At 46.3% G+C, this 24,250-nt stretch overlaps 1 protein-coding gene across 2 annotated transcripts in view; it reads left to right on the forward strand.

Annotated features, from left to right (window-relative positions):
* The window catches only part of LOC102070849 (uncharacterized), an 82,539-nt gene that overhangs the window by 43,644 nt on the left and 14,645 nt on the right, over positions 1 to 24,250 (forward strand). For both annotated transcript variants that reach the window (XM_074543252.1, XM_074543253.1), the window contains 11 exons: positions 882 to 1,164; positions 6,193 to 6,266; positions 6,793 to 6,878; positions 7,726 to 7,765; positions 8,504 to 8,584; positions 16,341 to 16,448; positions 19,461 to 19,570; positions 20,156 to 20,204; positions 21,256 to 21,376; positions 22,229 to 22,323; positions 23,872 to 23,937. In XM_074543252.1, coding sequence (XP_074399353.1) covers positions 6,201 to 6,266; positions 6,793 to 6,878; positions 7,726 to 7,765; positions 8,504 to 8,584; positions 16,341 to 16,448; positions 19,461 to 19,570; positions 20,156 to 20,204; positions 21,256 to 21,376; positions 22,229 to 22,323; positions 23,872 to 23,937 — 822 coding nt within the window. In that variant the 5' untranslated portion in view covers positions 882 to 1,164; positions 6,193 to 6,200. The remainder of the gene's footprint in view (positions 1 to 881; positions 1,165 to 6,192; positions 6,267 to 6,792; positions 6,879 to 7,725; positions 7,766 to 8,503; positions 8,585 to 16,340; positions 16,449 to 19,460; positions 19,571 to 20,155; positions 20,205 to 21,255; positions 21,377 to 22,228; positions 22,324 to 23,871; positions 23,938 to 24,250) is intronic.

Genomic DNA, 24,250 nt, shown 5'->3' on the forward strand with positions numbered 1-24,250 from the left:
TATTGTGTCTGAGTGCTGGAGAGGCGACAACAGGGAAAATCAGCACAGGACAGCTCAGGGTTGTGTGGAAAAGTCCATTTGCTGGTGTTTGTGAGGGGGATTGGAAGAGAGGGGGTGTTATTAAAGTGGCAGCTCATGGCAGAAGTGAGCTGTGCTTCCTCTGCCCAGTGCTTGCTGATTTCAAGCAGTGTGTCATGCATTGGGATGCTGTCTTGATTTCACACCTGTGGAATTACCCTGTTGCTTCTCTGAGTTTCTGAAGGTGAGAACTAAAAAGTTGCTTTTTGTAAGTGATAGCTCTGTGTTGGGCTCTGCTGTCCTTTGGAATGTGTAGCTGTTTGGATGTATCAAGGAGAACTGCCAGTGCTGGAAGGTGGCTCAGGTGGCACAGCTGGTGCCAGCTCTTCTACCATGCAAGTCAGTGATGTGTCTTGGTTTTAACCTGACCCAAGTCCTGAAGGAATGGCCTCAACCCTCCATTGCAGCCCTTCTTGGGGGCAACATAACCTTAGATTAGCTGGAGTAGAATGTAATACTGTGCCTTTGGCTTGGGTGGGGGGCATCTTCTGCCTGCTGAGCTACCAGTGCCACATGCCTGCTGGTATAAAGGTGTGTTGGGCTCTAAGACCGTCACAGGAAACCCTGGGACCTAACCTGGGTGGAAAATGGCAAGAAAAACCACAGCAGGTTTTTTTTGCAATGCATACAAGTGCACTTTACTTTCTGCCATTGTATGCCCTGCAGTTACAGCCTATTCCTTCCCCACCAGCTCCAAAGGAACCTTCCTTTCCTCTGTGTTCAAAGACCCCTGTGTTGGTAAAGGATGGTGCCTTTGCTGTCCCAGAACTGGAAAACTGATCAATTTCTTATTTCCTTTGCAGTGAGCCTGGGGGACAAGAGAGTGTGGATTGCCTCCTGCCTTGCCTCTTCTCACAGCCACCTGTGGTGAGCTCTCACGTGGCAGAGGACGAGGGTGGAGGAGATCAGCCACGTGAAGCTGGGGCCGTGGGGCTGAGCCAAAGGGCTTCTGACCTGTGGGCTGTGGCAACGGGGGTCCTCACCACCCTGCAGCAGAGACCACTGGCTCCTGCCACGTAGATGCCTTCAGGGGAGTGGACAACTCCAGCTGAACTGATGAATCTTGGCACCTGATACAAGGCTCAGGTAAGGGCACATTGCTTGGAGCTGGGTTATGTTTTCATCCTGTCTTCTCCAAGCTCATAAACTGGCTCTGGAGCAAATGAGAATCGCACTGAGAGCTGTCATGTACGGTGGTTACACGTGCTAGTAAATCAGCAGGATCTCATCTACAATGATGCTGGATGCTCTGGTTTGTTGGGGTAATTGCTGGTGGCATCAAAGTGAGTTGCAGTGGAGCTTCTCTCTTGGTGTTCCCACTGCCTCTGCTGAGGGAGGTGACTCTGGTTTTATCCAGCCCAGCATCCAGTGCAGTTTCAGATACAATGCAAGTTTACTAGGACAGGAGATCATTTGAACTTTCTGTAGCACATCTGTGATTCATCTAAAGTGATCTATGGGCAGTCATTTTCAAAGACCCCAAGACAGTTAAAACAAACCTTCCTGCAATTCAGCTGGCTTAGTGCTCCTTATGCTCTTAAAACAAACAAACAAAAAAGCTTGCTTGTGTTTTCCTGGGTCGTAGTCAAGGAAATAAATATGCAAACAGGATCTCCTGTATCTTGGTTCATCCTGCTGGATAGTAATTTCATTCCTGAAGCTGTAATTCACTTTGTGAGTGCAGGTTTTTATTTCCTTTCTGCTAGCAGGGATGTAATTGTGTGCCGGAATTGAGCTAAGGTCAGAGATGCACGGTCCAGTGAAGTGTTTTGAAGCTGGTCCTGGCCAGGATGTTTGCAGTCTGGGTTTGTTAACGAGAGAGAATCTGCACAGGGGGATCAGCAGAAGCCTTTGATCCAAGTGCACTGAATGTGTTGTCCTTTTTGGAGTAGAAATTTAGGGGTCTAGTAAAAAAATGCTGCAGCAGCTGCAACTGGAGAGGGGGATGCTTGCCTGTCTTGCACCACGTCCTCAGGAGCAGGCTGACTTCTGCCTGGGGCTGGTTCTCACAAAGCAAAAGCTCTGCCTGCAGTCAGCAGCACGTGGCCATCTCTTCCTCCTTGGCTTGTCACCTCATGGGCACTCAGCCAGGCATGCCTGGGCCCACCTGTAAGAGCCCACAGCCCCTCCTGGGTGCCCTGGGGGGCTTTGAGGTTTCCTCAGGCTGTGGTGGAGCAGTCCCAAAGCCATGCTCACTTTGGCTGTGCATGGTAAGTGTGTGCAGTGGTGCAATGCTGTGGCTTTGCTTCTGAAAGGCTTTGGGCATGTGGGAAAGGAGCCTCTGATGACAGCTCCTCTTGGCTTGCAGCTGCTGACTGTCCCCCACCTTCTACCAGGCAGCCAGGATGGGCAGGTTGCTTCAAGCCCTTTGCCTGTGTGGTTTGAAGTGTGTCAAGGTGCCTGTTTCATGCACTCAGAAAGCCCTGATGGGGCTTACTCAACTTCTCACAGCTTGCTTATTTGCTTTCCCTGCATGGCCAGGTGTATTCCAGGGCGTGCCAGTGTGTGAGTCACTGTAACAACTAGTAGAAGTTTACAAGTGAGTTGTAGCTTTCAAAGTGCTTTGCTGGGAGGTGGTGCAGACTACAGGTGTACCTTGTGAGAGGCTTTTGCCTCTTAGCAGATGTATAAGCATTTTCACTTGTATAGATGTATGTGCTTTTCCTTTAAAACTGTTCCCCTAAAGCAAAAATTGCAGGCTGGTACCATAGATGGCTAAAGACATAAAATGCTATGTTTAAATGTGCTTTTAAAATAGAATATGAAACAGGAACGGTGACTTGTTGTGTTTCAGCAGTGTAGTAAGTAACCTTTTTTACCTTATTCCACAGCAGCAGTTTCACTCTGATAGAGGCCGGAGTGGTAGTGAAGTACAGTGTGTCAAAACTTGCCTTTTTTCTTCTCCTAGCGGCAGTCTCTATTTAAAGTTAAGTGGACATAGTCAGAATGAGAGCACATATTCACCTAAACCCATTTCTGCTTTTTCAATGACCTTCCACCAAATAGAAACCAACTACAAACATGTAGTCTTAATCTCAAATGGCTTGTGTAGATACTGTTCTGCAGTACAAAAGATTTAAAATCTGGGTTCCAGAATATCCTCAAATCCAGGCTGAGACTGAGAACATGTTGCTATGCTGTGTTTCCTAAGAAGAGATTTTGCTGATATTTTCATTTCAAAAGCCCATCTGTCAGGCACTGGCAGGGTGATTGCTGATGAATTGATAAGCGTGAGACACGGTGTTGTGGCTGGGGTGACAGGGGACGTGTGTGTGTCCTGGGCTGTGTCACAGGGAGCCCTGCTGCTGGGCCATGGGAAATGCTCAGCTCTCCTGGGCAGTGAGCAGGGCTGCAGAGCTGGGCTGGTGGCTGCTGGACAGAGGTTCCCCTCTCCCAGCCAGGCTGGTCCTGGCAGGTGCTATCCCATGTGGGGCAATGGGAGCTTGGCAGATCTGACCAGAAAAATATGGGGCTTGTGGGAAAGGTATAACAGTAAATCTGATTTATGGAGAACAATTTTAACATGAAGTCTTAGATTTTTGATGCAGATACTTTCTTCTTGCTGCCAATATTTGAGATTCCAGCTGGTGTATTAATTCAAGGAAAGTTGCTTTCATTCAAAAATTGGGTATTTTATTTCAGGTTTGTTGATAGCTAATGTTTAATGTGGGTTGGCAGTAATGTGCATTTTCATTAAACATTTTTAGGCTTACTGTAGTTGGTAATAATTTTTACTTCCTTAAATCATAGACTGGAAGCTGCAAGTGTTAGTGTGAGATGACAGATTGTGGATGTTTTCACATAATTCTTTTTAAAAGGAGCTAGTTCATAACTTTGTTTTGGGGTTGAATTTAAATGTGCATGGTTCAGAGCTTATATCCTAGTTAACTATCTAATACCATTGTTGCATAGTTCACATTTTTGTACTATTCCTGTTCATAGCAGCTTCATGTTGTGTGTTTGTCATGGAAAAAAAACCTCTTTGCTAAGAAAATACAGTACTCTCAGGAGAAAATTGGGTGGCAGGGTTGAGAAAGTAAGTTGAGTGGTATATTAAAAAAAGAAAGTATGCAGTCATATGTAGGTATATGAAGAAGCATGGCAGGTATAGTACAGCCTGTTCCTATTTATAGGAGGCCTGTTTACATCAAGTAAAAAAATTATGTGTTTCATCAAATCCTTCAGAAAATAAATCTCAGTAATTTCCATGTACACAAGGTGTCATTTCCCTCAAGCAAAGGCTGTATAACATCATGATGTCAAAACTACTCTGGAGTTTGAGCACATGCAGGATTAAATAATAAACATACCCTATTGAATATCTGCTGGTACAGAGCTAAGCCGTGCTCTGTTCCCTCTCCAGAGCACTTTGCCAGCCCCTCACTGAGCGCAGCGCCGTCTCTGTGCTCTCCAAGCAGCAGCACTGTGCTCACACCCCAAGGCTGCTGAAGCCTCTTGCCATCTCCAGCCTTCCCACTGCCATCAAGCATTTGCTCTGCTTTCAAGTTTTTTCCTAAATTTGGTCTTTTGCAGTTTTATAGAAAGAGAAAACAAATATGCATATTCCAGGGATGAGATTAAAAACTGGCTCCTTTGCAAAAGTCTGGTGTTTCTGGCTGCAGAGAGGCTTCTGCAGAGGTGAATGCCAAAATATATATGTTCTTGCTGTGTAAATCCTCCCGTGGTACCAAGCTGCTTTTCCTTTGTTATTCTCTTAGACTGTGGTCAGAGATGTTCAGAATAGTTTTCACTTTATAAGTGTCTTGAAAAATTGCCCATTTAATCTGACATACAGTTTATTTTTCCCTTGTAGCCTGCAGAATATTTGTATTTTTAGCAGCATGTAAAAGACATCATTGGAATTTGTTGAAACGACAACAACAACAAAGTCAGAACTGGGGGAGTGAAATTGCTTATAAGTTTCACAGGAGATGTGAGAAGCAGGAGATGCAGAAGTATTAGGTGACATGGTGAGACAGTTACTCAGACCTTGCTACATTGGAAAATTAAACTGTGATTAAAATGTAGTTCACATTTGAAATAGGAGCTGCAGCTTGGAAAAATAAAAGAACAAAATACACTTTAATATTTCTGTCCTTCTCTGTTTTGATTGTGGAGTCAGTAAGAGGGAAAGATACACCCAATCCTGGTATGAATCCGAAGAATTTGCATTTTTCCAGTGTCTGAATGGATGAGTGTGAAGTGGTGCCATGCCAGTGCTGCTGTCTGATAGCGGGTCATGAAAGAGCCCTGATTATACAACCCCCTTCCGTGGGGGTTTTGTCTGCCTACATTTTCTCCTTGGGGTGTTAGTTCCACCTTTGGTGAATGAGGAACTAGTCATGGCTTGACAGGGAGGGTGCTTCTTTGGGCTTGCACAGGACAACACTCAAGTTGTGTTTGATGTGGGAGCTTACCTTGCTCATAGGTATGTGTATGGGATGAAGCAGAGCAGTGGGCACTGACCCCTGGGACCTGGACTGGGTCTTGCTTAGACCAAGACTGGTCCTTCTCAGCATAGGTGGGGACATGTTGCTGCTGAGTTGTTTTCTTTTGGAGTTCTATACAGAAGGTAATCATCTAGAAGCCAATTCACTTCTCTCATGCACACTTCAGTAGGCAAAAACTTTTTTCAATTTCTTCTTTGAAGTTAAATCTGCCTCTGGATGCCCCTACAGGGCATCTCCTGGCTTCCCACCCAGAGGCAGTGGTTTGCTGTCACGCACGTGGGTGCTGTGCCAAGCAGCGCCCGGCTGGTGCCTGTGCTGTGCCGGGCCAGCGCTCTGTGGCTGCCTTGCGTGTCTCCGTTTAAAAGCCATGTCTTCCACACTGCCATGTGTGTGCCTGGGAACAAAGGCAAGCCCCCCTTGCTCGGGCTGGGCTGTCCCAGTGCAGGGAGCAGGGAGCTGGCAGTCCTGCTGTGTGCAGGCAAGCTCCACAAACTCTGTGCAGCACTGTGCAACCTCAGCCTAATTTTAGCTGTGGGATATGACTGGAAGCTAAAATTGTCAGCAAACGTTTTTTGTATTAGCACTTTCCTAAAATATTTCACATGCTGTGTACACATTTACTTATCTCCTTTCTCCTCCCTCCTGCTTTTTTTTTCCCTTACAGCTTCTGATATGAAGAAGGATATAGAGTCTTTAATAGCCCAGGAAAAAGCAGAAATCGTCGCCAAGTATGAGAAGGTACCACCTCGTGCCCCTCCCCAGCATGCTGGCTGGGGCTGAAGCTGTTTAATCTATTAGGAATGCATCAAATAAGAGCTTCTGCCTCCCTGCAGGCATCGTCCCAGTAACCCTCATGCCATTAGGCTTCATGCCAGCTCTCCCTTCCTATACATCCCCTCTCACTACATGCCTGGGGTTTACTGAGGGTCCCATGTGTGCTCAGCATAGATACTGAAAGGTGCTGAGCTTCTGGTGCTTCAATGCTCCCTTAACACCAGGATGGCTTATGCCCAACAACACTGTTTTTTCTGATGTACAGCTTTTCCCAGCCTCTAGCAGAGGCACACATGGAATGCTGGATAGGCTGAACTTGGCATTTTCTGTGCCTTGAATTTGGCTCTTTAGTGCAGGTTTTGCTCTCCTGGTTCTGTGCCTTTTATCATTCAGGAGAGAGGGATGTAGCCTACAGGCTTTGGGTGCAGAATGCAGGCATTGGGGCATTCCTGATGCTGGGACAGCTCACAGGTGTCCTTTCTGCGTTCAGGGCAGACAGGAAGGAGCTCAGATTGACCAATGGGAAGATGCCGATTTCACTCTCTACAAAGTTACAGACCGGTTTGGATTCCTGCAGTAAGTGCTCCTGCCCTCTCCCTTCCTCTCTGAACTCTGTGTGTGTGGGGACCATCCTTCTGCACTGAGCATGACTGGCCCAGCATCTCTCCCATAAGCTGCTCTGTGAGCTTGGCTTGATCAATCCCAAATGCAGGAGGAAAGACTAAATGGGCCTCCTTCCTCAACTGTGCATGTGCAGACACTGATGCTTTGCATCTGCTGCAAGACAAGGCTCAGAAATGGCTTCCTACCACAAGCCTGGCATTAGAAGGTGCAGGCTGGTGCTCCTGTGCCTCTCTGTGTGCCACAGAGATAGAGACCTTGTGTTTGCACCTGATGATTCAGGGAGGTGTAGGAACAGACCAGAAAAGATGGCTGATCATCTTTGGTTCCCTTAGGAAACCTTTCCTTTAGAAATCTCCATCCTAACCAAGGCACACATGAATTTCATACCCTGTGCCTGGGAAAAATGCTTAAAAATAACTATTTTTATTCTGATGCTTAACAGAAGTTACAATAGTAGGTGTTCTGTGTGTAGGAGGGAGGTTTTAAGCAATTGCTGTCTAGAAATTCTGCTTCTCTACCCTTTAAATTGCTGATCATGTGTGTATTGAAGAGGAGATATGTACCCAGGATTTCTAGTTATGTCCAATGCTCGATTACCCCCTAGAGCTCCTGCTGGGTGGTGGGATTTTGGATGATGCTTCCCCTGCCTCTTTTATACTGGGGACAGCTGTAGGAAGGGCACAAAGTCCCCAGGACATACCCCCTCAAGTGTCTGAGGTGGTCCATGAGCTGCAGCAGCCTGTGCTCCCCCACACCCTTTCTTGCCCATGGAGTAACCAGTGACCCCTTGCTTTTCCAGCGAGCAGGAGCTGCCAACCCGCACCACCTTGGAGGAGAAGGTGAGAGCTGCCATCTCTGCCATCATGGATGTGGCATCCTTTTCACACCAGCTGGGGAGGGAATGTTTTTTGAGGAAACAAGTGAGCAAGTAAGAGCAAAGCAGGCAGCCAGCACCCACTGGTCACTGCTGCTCGCCTAAAGGTGGGGACTCTGCACGATGCCCAGCTATTGGAGCTTTTATTTTGCTTGGTCAGACAATTTTCCTCCTCCACATGGCACTGAAAAAGCACCTCTTAAAGCAGTATTGGGAGTTTCCCTCTGCTTTGGCACAGTGCTCAGCAGCTGTGGCTTGTAAAGGGGACTGCATGTGCAAGGGAAGAAGGGAAGATGGTGGAAGATGTAGGTAACCATCACTTCCATCCTCATCTCCCCTGAGAGGTGAGCATGTCCTCTGGTAGAACCCTGCTAAGTGGGACTGAATCACATTTCTTCTGATCTGATACAGTGATAGGATTTGAGTCTAGCTGGACCTGCAAAGATTTTGATTGTCAGAAAACACTCCTGGGAATGCTTTCTCTTTGTTAAGCCTCTGTGTCTTGTCATTTTCACCAATGCTGCTTTTAATTACTGAGTGCTGAAATTACCAGTTTCTGCACGCACCTGTAGATTATTCCCATCACTGATGTGAGGTCTTTGCATAGAAGTTTAAACCTAAGAGGATGAAGTTTTATGTTTTCAAGAGACATCCCCTGGGGCTTTTTTTCCTTAAATTTGTCTTTTCTTCTCCCTTGTGCCAGCAAAAACAGCAGGAAATAGAACGCGTGGACAAGTGGCTTAAGATGCTGAAGAAGTGGGGCAAGTACAGAAATAGTGACAAGGTAAGGAGGAAAAGAGTGTGTGTCTGGAAGGGTGGGTGTGATGGATCCTTATGATGAGTCAGGCTTTCAAAAAGTCGGCAGAAAAACCAGAGATCTCTGGAACATTGCCTGATTCTACTTGTTGTCTTTAATATTTTAAAGCTTTCCTAGAAATTTCTGGGTTACCAGTTGAGGTCCTGTTCTGACTTACATGGTTTTAAAAAGGTTTTCCTAAATGCTGCTGCCATTTTTGCACTTGCACCTGTGCAAGCAGGAGCACAGCAAGGATGCTCGTGTGCCCAGCTGGCTCCCTGCCCTGTGAGAGCAGAGGGCAGTGCACACCAGCAGTTGCTTCTGTGTTTCCACCTCCTGGAAATGGTATGGGAGATGTGACTGATACAGCCCAGTTGATGTTCCTTGTACTTCTCCTTGGGGGAAGAATTATTTGTCTAGAACAATGCTTAGATTTTGTATTTTGCTCCTAGCTGTGCCTGTGAGAAGCCACTTAGTTTCACATTGTGTACACCTGTCTGGAAATCAAGGAGGGAGACACCAACATTATGTCTTGCTTTGGTGTTAAAATGAACTCTGCACCAAACACCACTTCAAAACTGAATTGTTTTTAATAAATAGTATCTGTTTTATGTTCCTCTTACAAACCTCTTGGAACAAAAAACTCTTTGAACCTAATGACAAGACCTTTGCTGGGTAAGGAGAGGAGTGTTTTGTCTGACCTGCTCTGCTTGCAGCACTCTGCACAGGAGAGGGATGAAGCCTGGCATTGCCTTGTTGCCATGGCCTCTGAAGCCTTCGTGTTTAGCAGGAGTCGGGTGTTTGGCTGGACTGCTTCTATCTCCTGTTGGGAGTCCTTGGGAGAAATTTGAGCTTGGTTAAAAAGGCTAAGTAGAAAGAAATATCTGAAGAATATATGCATAGCTGTAGGGACAACATTGAGCAGGGCATCCTCCTTGCTCAGCTGTCAGGAGTCATGTCCTGTTCAGCCAGCCAAAGATGAGTTCTAGTCTCACTCTTCAAAAAAAAAAAAACAAACCAAAACCAGAAAAAAAATCATCTTTATGACAGCAGGGATGGGGTGGAGGTGGGCTTGGGGTTTTATAATCCTTCTGTTCACTTCAGGGTGGTTCTAATTACTTTGTTAATCAGTGCTGCTCCACGGGCAAAATCAGAGGCTCTCCTGTGACTTGGATCTTTCTAATTAGAAGTTAGCACTAATTGGTTAGTGACCTTGTGGGTAAACCACCAAATTCCAGCAGGGTACAGGGAATTCCTTCAGGTCCTGGAGGATGTTTGGGGTGGGTAATGATGAGTGGTTTTAGCACACCTTGGATTTCCTGGGTCAGATGGTAAGGACAGGCAGGATCCAGCATGAGAGATGGGGAGCAGTAGCAGTCTCTGATCACTGTCTGTTTTGGATTTCCCTTGATAATTATTGAGGTGTTAAGCACACTGTAGCTGGTGTCACTCAGACCTGCTGGCTGGCAAAGGGTCAGACTGACAAGTGGGTTTTGAGGGTCTTTGGGTCAGAAAATGAGAAAGCTCTTGTAGTAGCATAAAGGACGTTATGAATAAAAGCCTGTAAATGGTCAATGACTCTTGGACACAGAGGTGGCATTGTCCCATGCTGGGACACCGGAAGTGGCCATCCCCTCTCCCAGCAAAGAGAGAAGCAGTGCTTGGCCCCAAGCAGGGAAGGAACAGTCTGGTGACCCTGGGGAGTAGAAAGGAGCTTTGGTTTCAGTCCTGTCCAGCCTAACACCCGTTGCCTGGCACCAAGGCAAGTGCAGGCTGTAAGGTCTGTAGCAGCCACACACCATTAAATGCAAAGCCACTGAGAAGCACAAAAGAAGTGTGCCTTCTTTTAATAAAAACATGTAAAATCAGGTTGTATCCTACACCTAGATGTGAAACCCCATGCTCTTGTGTCAGGAGCATAGAAGCTGCTCAGATATTCCTGCTGCCACAGTTGGATGCAGTTCAACTGTGGCATTTCAAAGACCTTATGCTGGGATTACAGTCATGTCAGAGGCTATGTCTTTTGTTCTAGCTAAAGTAAATGTGACAAGCCCTTGATTTGATTTTTCTAAAGCAGAGTGGGTTGGTTTTGTTCTGAGCACTCAGGCTGCCACATCTGCATTGCATGTTTCCTTCAAGTTTGTTTTCACCACTTGGCTGACATGATAAAACTCAAATGTCACAAGACAGCCACTCTGTGTTATTTTAACAATGACTAAGGTGTCATCTTTGAAAAAATCCTCTTATTGAAAACAAGAACCTTCCCTTTGATGTTAATTTTGATATGCTGTGCTTTATTAGAGGGGGAAAAAAATCTTGTTGCAGGAACTGCAAGCATTTTCACAGGGAAGTTGCCCTGACTTTGACTCTGGTTGAATGATATAGAAACCCATCTTATTTTCCAGACTGAGACTTCCTGGACTTAAGGGCCAACCTTTTCAGTCCCTGTTCATGTGCTGGAGCTGGCAGACATCTGATCATATCTAGTGCTTGATGAAGAGGGACTTAGCAAGCAAGCCTTTGTGTTTTACATCATTTTAGTATCTGATCAAGGCTTAGGTTGTTGTCTCATCTTCTGTGTTGTGAAATGTCAGCAGGAGGAGTGAGGTTGTGTATCCATCCAGAGCATTGACCCCGAAGCAGCCACCTGTCAGTGGGCAAGCAAGCAGCTTTTTCAGACCCTTGGCATGAGCCACCGCCACAGAGCAGCAGGTTTGGCTTTTTGTTCCCCCACCTGCAGCCTGTGGGCACCCTTGCATGCTGCTGATGGCAGTCTGGGTCTCGTGACTGTCACAGATTATTGGAAATAAGGCTGAACAAAAACATAGTGTGACCTTTTACAGTTCCTTGACTAGAATGGCCTGGCTAGGAACTGAAGTAATTTCTGGCATAACCTGTTTCAGGATGAGCAACAAATAGGATTATCTTAATTAAAGTAATGCCCTGGGGCTCCCTGTGCTCATCATTGCCTTAGCTCTGTCTTCATCTCTGTTCTAGACACATTTTGTAACAATCTGATTTAATTTCAAGATCAGCAAAGAGTGACACTCAGCACAATTCCTCATATGGGTGGGGTTAGAATGATGCAATGGTGCTTTTTTCTGGCTGAATTTCCACAAGGAAAAGGGTACAAAAATAAAGGAGTCCATGAAAGGATGACATTGTTTTGCAGAGTTAAGGTATGTCAGACCTGCAAAGAAGTGCTAAACTGTGTTATTCAGGGTTCAGCACAGGGAGGCTCACATCTGTCTCCACTGCTGATTTGAACCCAAGTTTAAACACCATCCTGACTTTGCTTGGGAAGGTCAGGAAATGGCTGGTGCCTTGTAAGAATCTACACAGTTCAGGCAGCACAGTTTTGCTGGTTAAAAAAGGCTGTGCTGTGTGTGCTGCAACAGCGGAATAATTTATTCATCATAGCCCTGAAATGGATTTCAGCCAGAAGCATCAGTCATAGTAGGAGGATATGACCTCTGCATCATTTCCAAGCTGCATCTTGCTGCTGGCCATGTGGGATGGGACCTTTAGAGAGGGATGTCTTTGGTCATAGATGTCTGGTTTTTAGGCAAAGCCTGCCTTTGTGCAGGGGGGAAGCCTTGCCTCTGCTAAGGTCACGGGAGTGCAGAGCACTTAATCCAGTGCATGCCAGCAAAGCGGTTTAGGATGAATCGGGGATCTGTATGGACTGACACACCCCCCAGGAGTGAACTGTCTGCTAATGCCAGGGACAGCCAGCAGACATTTGTCGTGCCAGGGTGGGCTGAAGTCACATCTCCTGCCTCAAATGCCATGGGAAGGAAAGGGGGTTGTGTCTGGGAGTTGTAGGATGCTTTGCCTTTTTTTTTCCATTTTGGAAAGGCAGATAGCATTTTCCTCTCCTCCAAAGGTAGCCGGGCAATAACTGTAAATGCTTTCCCATGCCCCACCAGTTTAGGACTTAACTTTGCCCCTGCTTTGCTGGCACCCCATCAGGAATAGCTGCATAGGCTCCAGCTGCAGGCACAACAATGGAGTTGGGGGCAGTCATTAACCATATAGAAAGAAAGCCATGTGTGCTGATGTCCAGACTGCCAAGCATCCTGCATGGCCACATCATCAGTCAGCAGTTTTAGTGGTACTCAAAGGAAATCCTCCACTCCAGGTGAGGATTTGCACAGCTCAGTTCCTCTGGTGCATCACTGGTAGAGGATGTGAAGAAGTCCTTTCTCTTTGGAAGGATCACTCTTTGAGTCCTAAAGGAATTGAGGAAGGCGATATCCCTGTGAAGCCCTTCCATATATCCAGCATATGTCTCCAACACTTTAAGGTGTTGGAGATATTGCCATGGATACCCAAAATTTGGGCATTGCTTCTTCAGTCTTTTCCTAGTGATCCATGCACATGGCTGAGAAGTTAACAGTGACAGACTCCAAAGTGTGAAGGTGAACTGCAATGTGTATATTCTGCTTCAAAAACCAACCCACCTCTCCCAAATCTTTTTTAATTTTACTGTCTTTACTACTGAAAAAAAATGTTCTGTCTCTAAAGGCAGTGACTCCAACCCTCGTATTCAAGACCTGGAACAATTGGTTGGGTACTTCTCAGAGGAGATTGCTGGTGCAGGAGGATGGAGTCTGTATTTCCATAGTCTTCCCCATCCCATCTACCTCAGAGAAAATATGTGGGCAGGGGAGAGATAGGGATGGGGTGATGATGGCCTCTGTGCCATGAGCTGTGTATGTTAAAGCCTGGAGAGGGAAGATGATCCTGTGGCAAAATCTGGAGCAAGTTTTAGACACCGTGGTTTCAGTCCTTGGCTGACACAGCCTTTCTACAGTGTCTTGAACCATTGCTTTGACCACCAGCATCTCCTTTTGTGAAGCAGAATGGTGTTTGTTATTCTAGCCTGTGCATTGGTCTGTCAGCCTGCATGGGACATGATCCAGGTGCTCTATTGCCATCTCTAAGCACTGAGTGGTTTAAAAGAGAGTGACCTTGAGGGCTGTTTTTGACTGCCATGTGGTACAGGAGTTATCATCACGTGCTGCCTTACCTCTGTCTTTTCATCCCATCATAAATACCGCTTGTATGGTAACTTCCCTGTTTTCCTTCAAGTTTCATGATGAAGAAAAGTTGCTCATTTTTTTCTGGGTGACTCACAGCTCTGAGGTTTTATCACTTTCATGTCTGGAGGTGGTGGGAGGAGGAAAGCCCTTGGGTAAATAAAAGGAAGGCATTTCATTTCAGTTCCATCTCAGCATGTTTTGTACCTCCCCTGTTCCTTTAGCACTTGTGCAAAGAAAATCATTAGAGACATTACTATATGCCACAGAGGTTGCACTCATTAAAGTACAACAATACCAGCTCTGGAAATTCAAAACAAAATTATTTCCTTCCCACGGACCTCAGTACCATCATATGCCTTGGCAGCTGTCAGTCAGTCTCTTGTATTCCACTGGAAATAAGTAATCTTTTCAGAATTAGTGTTCTTGTCAGAATTGCTGCATATTCTGGTTTGTTGATTCTGCCTCAGCTTTTGCTTCATAAAGGCATGAGTGCTTGCAGGAGCCAGGCTTTTGTGTTTACCTACTGCTTGGGGATGTGGTTCATCTAATCCTGTTGTTTTGTGTCTCTTGATGCATTGCTCTTCTTTCATCCTGATTTAATGACTCCTGGGAAATGGGGATGAATCTGCCCCACATGGTATGAAGGTTTGCTGTCCTTAGAGCACCTCCTTATGTGAGCCTTTGGGTGTCCAGATGGTGAATTAGTGATGTCCCACTTGAAATGCAGCATGCAGTTGAACAGGATGGTGGCTTTCCATGGGCATGTCTTGCTGGTGAGGTTGCTTTTGGAGGGCAGCTTTTATTTGGTGCATACAGAGGGAAGGGCAGGATCTGGTAAAAGATTTCTGCAGGATTTCATCATGGCTATGCACTGGACCTTCACAGCTGGTGCTAAGCAATGCTTGGGGCAGGGCAAGCATTTGGGGAGTTCTGAGGATGGCATTTTAAATGTTGAATTTCCATTATACTTTCAGGATCAGGATATGTTGCTGACACTTTATCTGTCAGCAGAACTACTGAAATATTTATTGTAATGGAGTGGAAAAGCATTCTCATAAACATCTGGTTCTCCTGGTCCTACAGACTACAGTTATTTTACATACTTTTTTTGACTGGGATAGTGTTAGTTCTTTGCTGTGCCCTAGCCTGTCTGCTTGAAGCCCACTCCTGTCTTACCTCCTGGTCTTGTAAGTCTTTGGGACAAGGACCAGCACTCCTGGGTTTTGCCCTCAGTAGACACAATGCTGCCATGAAGACAGTGAGGAAATGATGAGTGTCAGTTTGTGTTCATGGAGGCTGTGAGCCAGCACAGTGCCATGGTTAAGGCCTTAGCGTCCTTGTGAGAGGCTGACCTTCAAAAGTCAGGTTGGAAATAGAAGAGCTGGCGGTGCAAGGTGGGTCTGAAAGGAAAGGCAAGAGAAGCAGGTGTTCATTTGGGTGTGTCAATGGCAATGTGGCATGCCCACATCCAGAAAACCTTCTGCTAGGATCTTGTGCTTCCCTGGGGATTGCTGTTCTTCTCTTACATCAGCATGCATTGCATGAAGCAGAACACCCTATGGAAAAAGAAGAGGGATTTTGAAGGTGGTTGGATTAATTTGTACCAGTGACAGTACAGTGACAGTAGCTCCAGTTGATTGCCTGATCAGGCACTTCCCTTCTTAGCTCCAAGCTCATTCTCATGACTGGAAATCTGGCACCTCTGTCCCCTCCCAAGGAATTGCCTGCTTCTGAGGGAGCACCATAAGGCAACATAAATGTCCTCCATGGCTGGAGCTTGGGCATGTCCCACAGTCCTTCAGTGTACCCAAGGTTCCTCAGGAATCTGGAGGAGTGCTACTGTGGGTTTTGTAGTGCAGCTGCAAGGCATTTCACAGGTGGGATGAATGAAAGGAAGGAAAGTATTCAGAAGAAGATATTTTTCTTTCTTATGAAGCTTTTTTTTTTTAATGGAAGTAGTCAGCAATGGAAAAAAAAAAGCTTTTTTTTTTCTTTTCTGTTTTCCACTGAAATTTAATGGGGGCTTTATTACCAGAAAAAGGGAAGAAGCATCTGGGAGATGAAGTGAACAAAGACCTCTCTCCTATGAAGACATGCTGAGTTGTTCAGCCTGAAGAAGAGAAAGCTCTGAGGAGACCTCAATGTGGTCTTCCAGTACTTAAAGGGGGCTTGTAAAAACAAGGGAGAATGACTATTTACACAGGCAGATAGTGATAGGATAAGAGGCTACAGTTTTAAACTAAAAGAGGGCAGGTTTAGATTACATGTAAAGAAGAAATTCTTTACTGTGAGGGTGGTGAGGCACTGGCACAGGCTGTCCAGAGAAGCTGTGGATGCCCCATCCCTGGAAATGTTCAGGGTTCAGGCTGGATGGGATTAGGAGCAGTCTGGTGTAGTGAAAAGCGTCCCTGTGCTTGGCAAGGGTGTTGGAACTAGATGATCTGTAAGGTCCCTTTCAACCAAACTGTTCTATGATTCTCTGGTTCTATGATTTTGACTAACAGTTGTCTTTGATGGGTGCAGATATTCAGCTCATCCATCAGATCGGAGGTGCCCTCTCTGTGCCAGCACAGGGAGAGCAAGTGATTGCCTGGGGTGTCTGCTCAGATGGCTGATTATCTGCAGCAGCAAACCATGCAGAAAATGTGTTTGCCACCAGCAGGACCCAGCTAACCTCGCACGTGTTTTCCTCCCTGCAGATGTGCCGGCGTGTGTACAAAGGGATCCCGCTTCAGGTGCGAGGCCAGGTCTGGTCACTTCTGCTGGATGTTGAGAAGATGAAGAAGGAGAATGAAGGAAAATACGAGGTATGAGCTCTACCTGCCAAAGACAGCAGGAGAAGGATGATAGGGAGGTTAGATTGGTTGATGAAGCTGGTTTGGTGAGGACTGAAAATGCAAAGGATATCAACTCTTTGTCCGTGGGTTTATATTAAGCTGGAGTCTTCTAGCATGATAGTTGGCTGCTTTCTATAATATGCTGTTTCCATTTATTCTGCTGGAAGCTGGGAGCAAAGCTGCTGTCAGTGTTACTGCTTCTTTAGAGAAAGATGCAGGGAAGAGTGAGGGGAAGCTTTCCATAGGCAGCATAGGGAAGCCCTTGGTGGATAATTAACTTATTTTCCAAGCCCGTGTTATGATTTATTTTGCATCATGTACCAGGCTGAGGATCAAGGTGTTGTGAAGACAATTATTTTTCAGAGGCAGGAGGTTGAGTGCTGCTTCCAACAGGTGTTTCTAAAATTCCCTGCCTATTAAGCAGGGTGAAGCTAACACTCATTATTGCTGGCCAAGCGTGGATGTTACTGGCGAGGTGCCGCGGGGATGGAGGCACACGCAGGGGCTGGGGGAAGGCAGGCTGGGCTCACCACACTAAGCACAGATAAGGAGGCTCTTCCAGCATGCAGATTAAAATTGTGCTCCCTCCCTCAAAGCTGTGCTACACAGGCAGGGAAGCAATCCAAACAAATGAAAGTCACAAGGAGTTATCTGTGCTCCAGAGGGGTCTGCGATAAACAGGAGCTTCAGGGCTAATAGGCTTTGCTGGATGCAAACCCTCTACAAGATCATCTTAATCTACCTTTTCTTTGGTGCTGCCTGCCACCAGTAATTAGCTCTCCCCTAATTTCCTCCAGGAGAGGCTCAGTGCAGGTCCTGGATGAGGGGTTTTGCTTTCAAGAAGGGACTCAGACAAGCCTCAGACTTGTGCCCTGAAGGAACTGGTTCCAAGGCCGCCCCATTTCTCCCTGGTGTATAGCCCATGGCACAAAAGCCTGAAGGCTACCATGGGACATTCCACGCTTGCTTTTCATGTAGGTGTGATGCTCTACCTCCCCAGGGTTCATTAGCTGCAGCCAGAGGGCTTGAGGGGAGCTTGAGAAGGCAGCAGGAGAAACATATTGGCCATGGGGCAGAACAGAGGCATCCTGGCTTTTACCCACTGCTTTGTACAAGGTCTTTGGGATGGGACTTCCAGCTTTCTAGCCTCTGCTCTGCCACCAGCTTGCAGGACTCACAGCACTAATGAGCTCAACAGAGCATCTGTGGAGCCCCCAGGTTATTTACATTAGGGAAAAAAGGAGAATAACCCATCTTGTGTTTCTTTTTTAATGTCTGCACAATTAGTAAAGCTTCCTAGGTGCATGGAATTGACAAAGTCCTGTGTGACCTACCTGCCATTCATGTGCAATGATTTAAAAATACCCAAAGTAAGTTATTTACTTTGGGAAATTTCTGTGTTGTTCTGGCAGGGAAAACAAGAGGGCCTTTAGCAGGAAAATTTGAACTGAAGTGACTCAGTGCACATGAATAGTCATATTCTCTCAGGTAGTCTGTCTGCTTTATAGAGGGCAAGGAGCCATAGAATACAGAGACCTCACTATTCACAGCAGGGAAACGATGTTGTTCATCAGACCTTCACGCCATCACCACTTTATCCTCACTTGTCCTGTGTAGGCAATAATTCAAAATAGCCCCTTTACTATTGCTCCTCCATACAGCTGCTCCCAAGGTTGAAGTTAATATTCCCAAGATGCTGTGATCATCCAAAATGTTGGCTGTGCTGGACACATGTGGGTGCTAATGACCTTCTGCTGTTCACCAGAGCTGATGTGGCCACCCTGGGAGGTCAACAACAGCCTGGAGGCGCCTGGTGTCAGGCTGATAAGCATTCATTAGATGGCAGCTGCTGGAGCAGATGATAAGTATCTGTACAGATGTTCTATTTTCTGTCTCTGTGAGCCAGGAGGGATCCTGACCCTGGGCTCAAGGCAAATTGGGCTTGCTGCTCATCTCTGCTGCCTCCAATCTGCTGGGGAATCTCAGTGTGCCTGAAGACAGTCATAAAATGTATTTTCTTCCTGCAGTTAACCCTGGAGACATTAAAGGAGAAGGGCATGATCACTGGTGGTATCTAAAGGCTGTGAGATGAGATGCTTAACTATAGCATAGTGGTCCTTGCCTGCAGTACCGAGCTGAATGGTGGGTTGCAGATGGGACTGCCATGAGATTTGTCCATGGAACGTCTTCATCTTGAGGCTCTGAGAGCACAGTTGGATGAGGTGGTCTTAAACTTTCATTTGAATTTCCATTCTTTTGCAGTGGACTTAAATCCTTTTACTGTGTGATGCTGCCTTAAATGATTTGCCAGCTTGGGGGGAACATGGGGATTCTTCGCTTTGAGTTTAGCTTCTGTTCTAGACTCTGCCAGTTTCTTAAAATTTGTACCAGCCCAAGAGAATATTCCAGGACTGCTCTTCTGGTGGAAACTTCTTAAACTAAAGATGACTCTTTTCTTCAGGGAAAGTAGTAGTTGGAGATCACAGAGTCTGTCATAACAGTTTGGGCTTTATTATGTTTGAGCTTCTGAAAAGCTGACAGTGCTGTGTACATCTGTGTATTGGTTCCTTAAGGATCAACAGAGCTCTCAACGCTTTATGACAGCCAGCCAGGCAAAGAAATCAAAATAAACGAGAGTGTAATTGAATTGTAAAGGTTTTAGATTCTGAAAACTCAGTATCTGCATTGGAAGATGGGTGAAGGCTCGAAGGCTGGGTTGGCAGCTGCTGCTGTCTTAGGATGTGAGTGTAGGGTCATCCCCTTCTCCCTGGGCCAGCAGCACAGACAAGGGCTCAGGGGCTCACCTCCAGGCTGCAGTTCATTGCTCACTGCAGGACAGCAATGTCCCCTCCTCTGGATAGCTCTGTGCAGCTCCCAGGCTGCCACTCCTGCTGCAGGAATCCTGCCTTCTCCCTGGTGGAGAGAGGTACAGGCTGAGATGGTGTCTGATTCCTGCCTCTCGTCTGCCCCTCTCCCTTCCAGCAAATGAAAGAACAAGCCAAGAGTTTTTCATCGGAAATCAAGCAGATAGATTTGGATGTTAACCGCACCTTCCGAAACCACATCATGTTCCGGGAGCGCTACGGAGTGAAGTGAGTATGGAAGGTGTCTGTGGCTTATAGGGGCAGTCCTGCCAGTGCATGTGTGAGGGATGAGCTGGATCAGCAGCCAGCAGCCCCCTGGCTCAGAGCAAAGCCATCCTTGCCTTCTCCTCAAACCATCACCACACAGCGTGACCTACAGGTGCTGGGCTGCTGATTCTTTCTTCAGAGAGGTCCACACTGGAGCAGGCTCAGCCCCAGTTCTTGAGCCAAGCAACAGCCTGTTGCAGTGCCTTCTCCCCCAAGGCTCACAGTTGCAGAAGGCTTGGTTTGGGATGGCTGGGATGATGGGAGGTGGGCCCATCAGGATCTGGGAGGGATGGGGTCTTCATGACAGATTGGGTTGGAGAGGTTTGACCAAGTGACTTTGTCACTGGGGTAAGTCACACCTGGCTGCCCTACCCAGTCTCCAAGGAACAAGCTTTCTGGTTCTGTGAGCCCTGCTCCTTGCAAAAGTGTTAAGTACCAGCTGGTTGGGTGTTTTCAGAATCTTTGCTCTCTCTGTGTATGTACTGGTGTGTTCATGAAGCTGGAGACCTCATGCTCAGGTGTTTTAATATCCTTCTTTCTCCCCAGGCAACAGGCACTCTTCCACGTCCTGTCAGCATACTCGGTTTATAATACTGTAAGTAGTAACTCCAGTTAACATGAAGAGCATTGTGTTTATATATTTATATATGTGTGAGTGTGTGTAAAGATTTAAAGAAAAGCTTTATATATGTGTGTATTTGTGTAGACATACATATTCTCATGTGTAAATATATGTAATAAACACACACTTATTTAGCCAGTGGTAATTCCAATTTTAAGTCCTAATAGTGGTTTGTACAGAGAGGTGCAAGACTCTCTGGCAGCACAAGAATCTTTCCACAGTTGTTTCATTCCCTTGTTCATTTTGTCACCTGGTAAATGACATCTGGCAGATTTAGAGTGTCAGCAAAGAACAAGGGATTGCCCTTTGGCTTCTCAGCAACACTAGTTTTCTGGCAGTCTGTCATGTTTCTGACTTCTTGTCTTACACCAAATGGTATCCTTGTTGAAAACACTTATTTACTGCAACAAACCAGTACTTTTTAGCTGAAGGATACAGGCAGAATAAGCTGAAATTAGCAGCTGAACCTACTGTCTCCACCTCTAAGAGGGGACAGTTAGAAGATGCTCAGGGGGTTAGTTGAGGAGCCTCCCTCATGCCAGATAAATGTTTACCAGATTTATTTACTGTTTAATTACTTCAGTACTCATATGGCTGAAGGAATGCAAAACAGCATTGGAGCCACATGCTGTTTGTCATGCCAAAGATAGATTTGCCATAAGGAAAACATTTTTTAAAATGGTGAGGCGTGGAAATAATTGCTCAGAGAAGTTGTGGATGCCCTGTCCTGGAAGTGTTCAAAGTCTGTTTGCATGGGGCTTTGAGCAACCTGGTCTAGTGGAAGCTGTCCCTGAGGAGGGTTGGATGAGATAATCTTCAAAGGTCCTTTTCCAACCCAAACTACTCCATGAGTCAGTGACGTGGTAGATGCTGTATGTATGTGGGAGCTGTGAATTTGGACATAAATGGTAAAGACTTTGAAATGGGACAGACCTTGGAAGAGGAGAGGGAGGTACAGGCAGCTTTAGCATGATGGTAGGCTCTGCCAGCATGGCAGCACGTGTGCCCCTCTTGACTGTTGCAGGAAGTGAGCTACTGCCAAGGGATGAGCCAGATTGCAGCCATCCTCCTGATGTACTTGAACGAAGAGGATGCGTTCTGGGCGCTGGCGCAGCTGCTCACCAACCAGCGGCACGCCATGCACGGTAAGGCTGGCTGGGCCAGGGTGTCTGCCACAGCAAGGGAACCTTGTTAGCTTGGTCGGCAGAGCTTTGTTTCTCCTCACATATTGCTTTAATTAAAGTGGGTGAGGCTTAACTACTTGTGCAGCCTGACTGGGGAGCTGAACTTCACTCTTGGAGGCAGACAAGCTCTTATCAAAAAAAACCCTGAGTTTTATCGACTTGATAATTAACACTTTCACAGAAGTGCTGTCCTGCCTCCAGGATTCCTTGCCCTTGGCAATCAATTAACTCAAGGTTATGAGTTTATAAATCTCACAGAAGTACATCCAAGAGTATCCACACTAAATGTAGATGTAATTCCACTAAATGTGTGATGTATTATTTTACTTCAAACACATTAGAGATCCTTTCATCTTACTTGGGGTTAGCAGTAATCTATGCACAGAGGGTTATTTCATGGGCAGAGAGCTAAACCTTATGGCTTGATAACTTTGGACAGTCTTAAATATGTGTCCCACTAGATTACAGGGCAATGAACATGCTTGTGGTGTTCAAACATCTTCAGCTTTTCTCTGAACCTTGGTAAGCACTGAGGTGTGTTTGGAGAGCTCTTGGCCAAGCCAAGTCGCAGGCAGGCAGTGGGAGCTGGGTGAGAAGGACCAGCTGGGCTTGGTCTGAGGGTCCTGTTGCCCAGATGGGGTGAGGGGTGATCTCTGGAAAGGAGGGTGAAAAGGAGGTAGCTGGGCACCCTGTTGTTCAGCCAACTTCAACAGTCAATGCAAGAGATGTGTTTATAGAGAATCAGGCTATCCCTGTCCCTGCTGCAGAGCTTACCTGATTTCTGTTTTATTTCTCTTGTCTTTTCTTGTTAAGGTTTTTTCATTCCTGGATTCCCAAAGCTGCAGAGGTTTCAAGCCCACCACGAGCAAATTTTAAACAAACTGTTCCCCAAACTGAAGAAGCACATGGTATCTCTTTACTGTCAGTCTTCCTATAATAATGCCACATTTTAATGAAAAAGCAGTTCATATAGTGTTCTGCCAAACAGATGCACAGCTGAACATATTTCTAACCATACAGGACTGCTTCAGCTGCAGAGGCAGGCATTTATTAAATGGGTTGCCCATATCTTACTAAGGTGAATGGTAATCATTTGCTTGCTGATCATCATTAGTGGAAGGACTGCTAAAATGTAAAGGCTTCCCAGGAGAGCCAGGAAGGCTTACAGAGCCTGCAGCAGTGTGGCTGGACTGTGTGCTTGCACCAGCTGCAGGGCCCAAAGGCTGGTCTGTCTGGAGTCTTATTTCAGTGATTATTAGTATTAGTATTAGTCTTATTTCAGTAATAATTAGCACTCCAAGCGCTTTGCTGTTGTTTTAAGTCAGGAGGCACATAACATTTGCTGGGTGTTTTGTTGCTTGGGCATGTCCAGTTGCTTTTCTCTCCAGCAGGTGGTACAGGTCCATTTGGTGGCTGCAGGAGCATCTGCAGGGCACACCAACTCCAGTCTTATGTCCAGGCCACTATTTTACTGCACCTGCTCTCTCCTTTTCTTTCCTTTTGCCTTGCCTCCCTTTGCATTTGGTGTAGACAGCTGGTCTACACCAAAGGAGTGGCCAGACTCCTAAAATTCTCTTACACTCCCAAGAGGCTTGGTAGCCCCCATCTCCAGCAAAGGGTATTTGTATTACCATCATCTGCACAGCTCTTGCTTCATGCTGCAAATGGCTGTAAAAGTGAAACAGAGCCATGATAGGTTTTCACTTAATTATAGTCATGGGCAGAGGAGGGGATGGGAATAACTCAGAAAGCTGCTCATTCCTCCTGCTCCTGAAGGCTCTCCAGGCTTGCAGGTGCACAGCACCAGCCAGAAGCAAAGGCTGGAGCTGCCCATTCATCCCATGGGCTTCTTTCTCTTCCCATCCCCATTGATTCATTGGCTTTGCAGCAGAGGTCACGTCAGCTCTGCACACATGCCAGCACTGGGCACCAGATGGAGAAATGTTAGACCAAGGTGGTGATGGTGAGGTTTTTAAGAGTTTTCCTTAGCCTGTCAGGCTGTCCTGCTCCTGCAGCAGCCATGCCATGTAAACCAGGTGGAGCTTCCAAAGCTGCCTTGACTGTGCTCCAAGAGGCTCACATGGGAATTGCTATGGAAACAAAAATGGTAGTCTGCAGGAGTGGTTTGAGTTCCTGGAAGGTTTTTATAAATCCCTGGAGTAGGTATTAGGCCAGAAAAGCTTCTCCCAGAAATCCCTTTCCAATACTATGGCTGAAGTCTGGCCACATCGAGGACCAGGTTTGGTGGATGTCTTGGGCAAAGGACCAAAGCAGGGCTTCAGCACTGGTGTGTAAAGCAGGGGCTTTCTTGGGAGATCAACCACAGCCAAATCCTGCACTCACATCCCAGAATAAGTAAACCAACCAACTAACTTCCCCCAAAGCCTTATGAGCTGCTTGAACCTCCAGTAACCAGCCTGGTGAAATGCCTGTCTCTCTTTGCTCTCTTCCCCCAGGACAAGGAGCAGATGACCACTGGGATTTACACAACCAAGTGGTTCCTGCAGTGTTTCATTGACCGGGTGAGGATGCTCTGGGGGTTTTTTGCTGCTCTCCTGTTTGCATGTGTGCTTAATCTGCCTGTGTTTTTTTGTAAATCTTATACTTTGAAGAAGCTGTTAATATTTTATAAGGTGGGATATTATGCACATTCTCATAAAGGAAAAAAATTAATAAGGGAGAAGGTAAAAATAACTGCATGTCACTGATGAGAAGCCAATTCCTGCTGCCTCATCACAAGCAGTCACAGGGAGATGGCTCAGCATCAGCAGTACAAATTTCAGAGTCAGGAGAGATCTTTCTCTTGCCCACTGGTACTGCTGCAAAGGCAATTAA

Source organism: Zonotrichia albicollis, chromosome 6 (genome assembly GCF_047830755.1).
Source record: "Zonotrichia albicollis isolate bZonAlb1 chromosome 6, bZonAlb1.hap1, whole genome shotgun sequence".
In the NCBI taxonomy this organism is placed as follows: Eukaryota; Metazoa; Chordata; class Aves; order Passeriformes; family Passerellidae; genus Zonotrichia; species Zonotrichia albicollis.